Genomic DNA, 4,251 nt, shown 5'->3' on the forward strand with positions numbered 1-4,251 from the left:
TCAGGCCGGGCCATGTGGACCATAAAATGTAATGCTGGGTCCCGGAGATAGAAACTGGATAAACGACAGCAGATGGTGAGTTCTGAGTTGGTGTATCCTCACTGCAAGGCCCCATGGGCTGGGAGGGGGGTGCGGAGGTGGAGTGGACAGGCCGCAGTGCACCACTGGGCAGATGCTCCCAGGATGCCTGACTGCTGCAGACAAGGTTGTTCTGCTGTGCTGAAGCCACAATGGAGTGGCTCTGCCCACTCCTCCCAGCATTCCCTCGCTTGCATCAGTTGCTTGCGGGCTGCATAAGAGCCCTGGATGGGCCGGTTCTGGGCCCCGGGCCTTATGTTTGACACCCCTGTGCTAAACTTTCAAGAATGCTGATGCTGAGTATTTCTAATTTTTTTTTTGCTCAACCTGTACTTTTGTTTGATCTGGAAGCTACTGCTCTGTGTAACCAAAAGATGCTATAAATGTGTGATCTTTACTGAGCTCTCCTTGTAGTTGCTTGTTATTTTCAATAAAGTGCCTCCGGCCAATCTGATCCAAACACAATGCAGAAACTTGTGTTCTTTCACAAAAGCCTGAGGGCACTTGACGATCTCATCAGTGGGGAGATCCGTGACTGCTAAAGACCCCTGCAGCCAAGTGCTTTCCTCCACTGCTTCGTTGCTTGCTGCTGCTGCCGCCTCTTGTTTTGTTGTGGAAGTGCTCAGATGGAAGCAGCAAAAGACTGTTGGGAGGATAAAATGGAGGAGAGAACAATAAAACACTTTGGGGTATAAATGAAGTAAAATACAAATAATCAAAACTGAACTGCCTCCAAACCTACCCTTTTAAATCCAACCGAGACTGCCCCTCCCATATCTGGGTACTTCCTCCCTTTTACTTCATCTGGAAGGTTCCCTACTGCCCCCCCCCCAAAAGCCACTCCCTTCTCCCCCTTTGTCCAATCAGAGTGCACCGATTAATCCCCTCCCTCTTTCCAAGCTTGGGAAAGAAAAAAATAATTCCGTTTGGGACCTGGCTACCTGTCCCATAACCAAGGGCAGTCTTTCCCCAAAGCAGAGTTCTTGCTGTTGTGCTGTCCTGCTGGTTTCATATCACACTGGTTTGTCACTCCAGACCTTCCCACCGACATTACATACCCTTAGATTTCTTACCTTTCTTGCACCTGTGCTTGACCAAAGTATGCTCTATCCAGAGAGCTTTTGCCTGCCCAGGTCTGCTTCCGTCTTCTGAGTGGCGGAGCACATGCCAACACATCATAGTGTCCAAACTTCACTTACCTTCCAGATTGTTTCCAGGACAACCTGGAACTTGGATTACCATTTGGACCTGCATGGATGAGTAGCTGTAACCATCTCTCCCATCACTTTTGCTTCACCTAGTTGGCCTCTTGCTTTCTTGAGTGGAGTAGCTTGGATGCTTGGAGTAACTGACTCTTTACATGGGTTCCTAAGTCTCGGATGGCATTATTGAATGTTTTGTATCAGGGGTCCCCAATGTGGTACCTGTGGGTGCCATGGCACCTACCCACACCTTTCCTGGTACCTACCATGGGTTTTTTTAGAAGATGGGCAGAGCCCGATGCAGCTTTTGCCTAGCAGAACTTCTCACTGGCCACTGGAGATTAGCTTGGCCATGCATATTTTTAAAAATTGTGGCTGCCTCTATCTCCTGTGGCAGCCATTTTGTGTCCGCTCCCATGTCAGAATTACAGTGATGCTTGCATGCTCAAAAATGTTGGGGAACCCTGTTTCATACCATTTTGAACCCTTGAGACTATTTCTCTAACCTAGATATTTATATACTATTAGCCATGTGTGGCCCCCATCTGTGGATAGCTAACTCTGCAGACTGGGACCACATGGAGGCTAAATAAATTTTAATGGCTCCATTTAACCCCCTGCTTTCTGCTCCCCACTGCTTTTCATGGGGAGCAGAAAGCAGGGGTTTAAATGGCTCACAAACCAATACGAACTGGTTTGGTTTGCAAACTGGCCTATCGGTTCATGGTTCAGCCAAGAATCACGAACTGAACCACAAAAAATGCAGTTTGTGCCCATCCCTAGTTGGAAGTGGGGAAACAAGACCCCTAGGCTACATTTGAGGGTAAGAGCAACATTTTATGGTGAAGGATGAGCAAACATGGAATGCACTGTAGCAGCCCCATGAAATATAGACTGATGGGTGTTACAGAAATGAAGATAACTATACTGTCTAAACCATTTGCATGATTCAGTTTTGATCAGCACAAAGACTTAAAGATATTTTTATTTTAAAATGGTCACTAATGTTAAGGAAAGCTGGGAACCTTGGATCACATGGGAATCTTGGATCGTATGTGCAAGCATTCAAGGCAACAATGTATAAAGAACCCAAGTTTGGACTACTGGACATTCTATAGACTCTACCTTCTAAGTGTCAGGGCTTATTTATTTAATCAATTTTTTACTCTACCTCAGAAGGTTAGAAAACCAACTCTGGAAAATAACATAAAATTCAGAATCCCATAGCGGCGGTCATATTGTGATCATGAGCTTTATTCAGCACTCTGGTAATTAATAGCCATAGTCAGGAATCACTGTAAACCAATGACAACTTTATTACACTACGCTGATCCACTTAATTTCTTTATTTTTTGAGAGAATTTTATTTTGTGCAATTCAAAAGCAATTATGTACAGGCAGAAGTTGATTCGGTTGAAGCAAATAACTTGCTGTGCATTTTCTGAGATTTCCAGGGCATAACTGAAAGTAGGAAGAAACGAAAAGGGAGGAAGGAGTCACAGGAAATTGGTTCAAATTATTTAGTATAAATGTGTTGTCTCAGGGAGCTGCTTCCACAAAAAGTCTGGTTTGGAGTAGCCAGTCGTCCTGTTGTTTGCATAAACATTAGGCCTCTAGATATTTTGGCAGGGGGGGAATGTGTTCCTCTATCAGGGTGGTGAAGAATAGAGGAACACCCCCACATTGTTCACGCAGAAGCAGCCTTTTGAGTCACAAGCAAAGCTGAGATCCCGGCCCTGCCCAGAGCCAAGGGTAGATTTTCTCTTGCCTGAAGGAGACGGGAGGGAAAGCAAAGATTGGAACATCTAGATCAGCATCAGAGAATGCCACCTGACCTCTCTCGTAGTCTAGAGACACCTGGATCCTCCTGGGTTTCCTGCACGGGGACAGGGGAGTCCAATGGGAGGTCAGTGCTTGGAACTGACCCCAGCACTGCTCCACGGCCCAGATGCCTTGCTCAGGGCTGAGGCTCATGTAGCCTTTCCTCTTCACCGACTCCCTGGCAATGCCAACTGCCCAGCTCTGCCCTGCCTCTACGCTGACAACCCAGCAGTGTTTCCCTGAGGAGAATCCCTCACAGCCCAACACAAAAGGCTCGGAGTCGAATCTCTCTGGGTTGTCAGGCAGGGCCCGCAACTGTTTTCCGTGCCTCACTGTCTTTCGATCCAGGGAGATGATGAGCCTGGGGTTGGCTGTCCATGGATCCAGAGTCACATTCACTGGGGGAAACAGAACAGAATTAGAGGGTGACAGTTCTCAAGAAGCCTGAGTTCAATGTATGGTTTCTTTCCCAGAAATTTATCTCGCTGGGCTAGGCCAATGGCACTGCTCTCCTAACAGGCAGAAGCTTCAGGAGGTGGGAGAGGGAAATGCCTTATTCAATTAATCCCAGCATCCAAAGGTCCAAACTAGTATAAGGAATACAGCTTCACTTTTGGCTAGCAACAATAGAGAGCCAGTGTGGTATAGTGGGTGGACTATCATCTGGGTGACACAGGTTTCATTCCCCGCTCTGCCATGGAAACTTGGCAAGTGACCTTTGACAAGTCACACACTCTCAGCCTAACCTACCTCACAGGGTTGTTGTGAGGAAAAATGTAGGAGAGGCACATGAGGTAAGCCACTTTGGGTTCCCCACTGGGGAGAAAGGCAGGGTATGAATGAAGTAAAAATAACATAAAATACCATGTCCACATCCAGCTAACCCATAATTTTCAACTGATCCACAGGTGGCTCACACCCATATTTATCAAACACAATTTTGTTTGTTTAGGGTTTCACTGGCTTCCATCTTTACAGACTTCACACACACACACAAATCTTCACCTTTTGTGCTGGTTCCTCGTACATCTCTACACATCACCGGCCAAAGGATTTGTGGCTGGTCTGCTCTTCCACGCCCCACAGTAGTTAGCCAAGGTATTCTTTCTTTCTTCAGCTCAACGGTCAGTGTTTCTGAAGAAGAGCGAAA

General features: G+C 46.6%; 1 protein-coding gene across 1 annotated transcript in view; it reads right to left on the bottom strand.

Moving 5' to 3' along the window:
- Positions 1-2,656: 2,656 nt before the first annotated feature.
- Positions 2,657-4,251, bottom strand: part of LOC107124498 (tripartite motif-containing protein 7-like) — a 12,595-nt gene continuing 11,000 nt past the window's right edge. Inside the window, exons 6-7 of the mRNA XM_015427978.1 lie at positions 4,107-4,235; positions 2,657-3,499 (exon numbers count right to left, since the gene is read on the bottom strand). Coding sequence (XP_015283464.1) covers positions 2,991-3,499; positions 4,107-4,235 — 638 coding nt within the window. The 3' untranslated portion in view covers positions 2,657-2,990. The remainder of the gene's footprint in view (positions 3,500-4,106; positions 4,236-4,251) is intronic.

This window comes from Gekko japonicus, unplaced genomic scaffold (assembly GCF_001447785.1).
Source record: "Gekko japonicus isolate JY-2015 unplaced genomic scaffold, Gekko_japonicus_V1.1 scaffold1007, whole genome shotgun sequence".
Classification (NCBI taxonomy): domain Eukaryota; kingdom Metazoa; phylum Chordata; class Lepidosauria; order Squamata; family Gekkonidae; genus Gekko; species Gekko japonicus.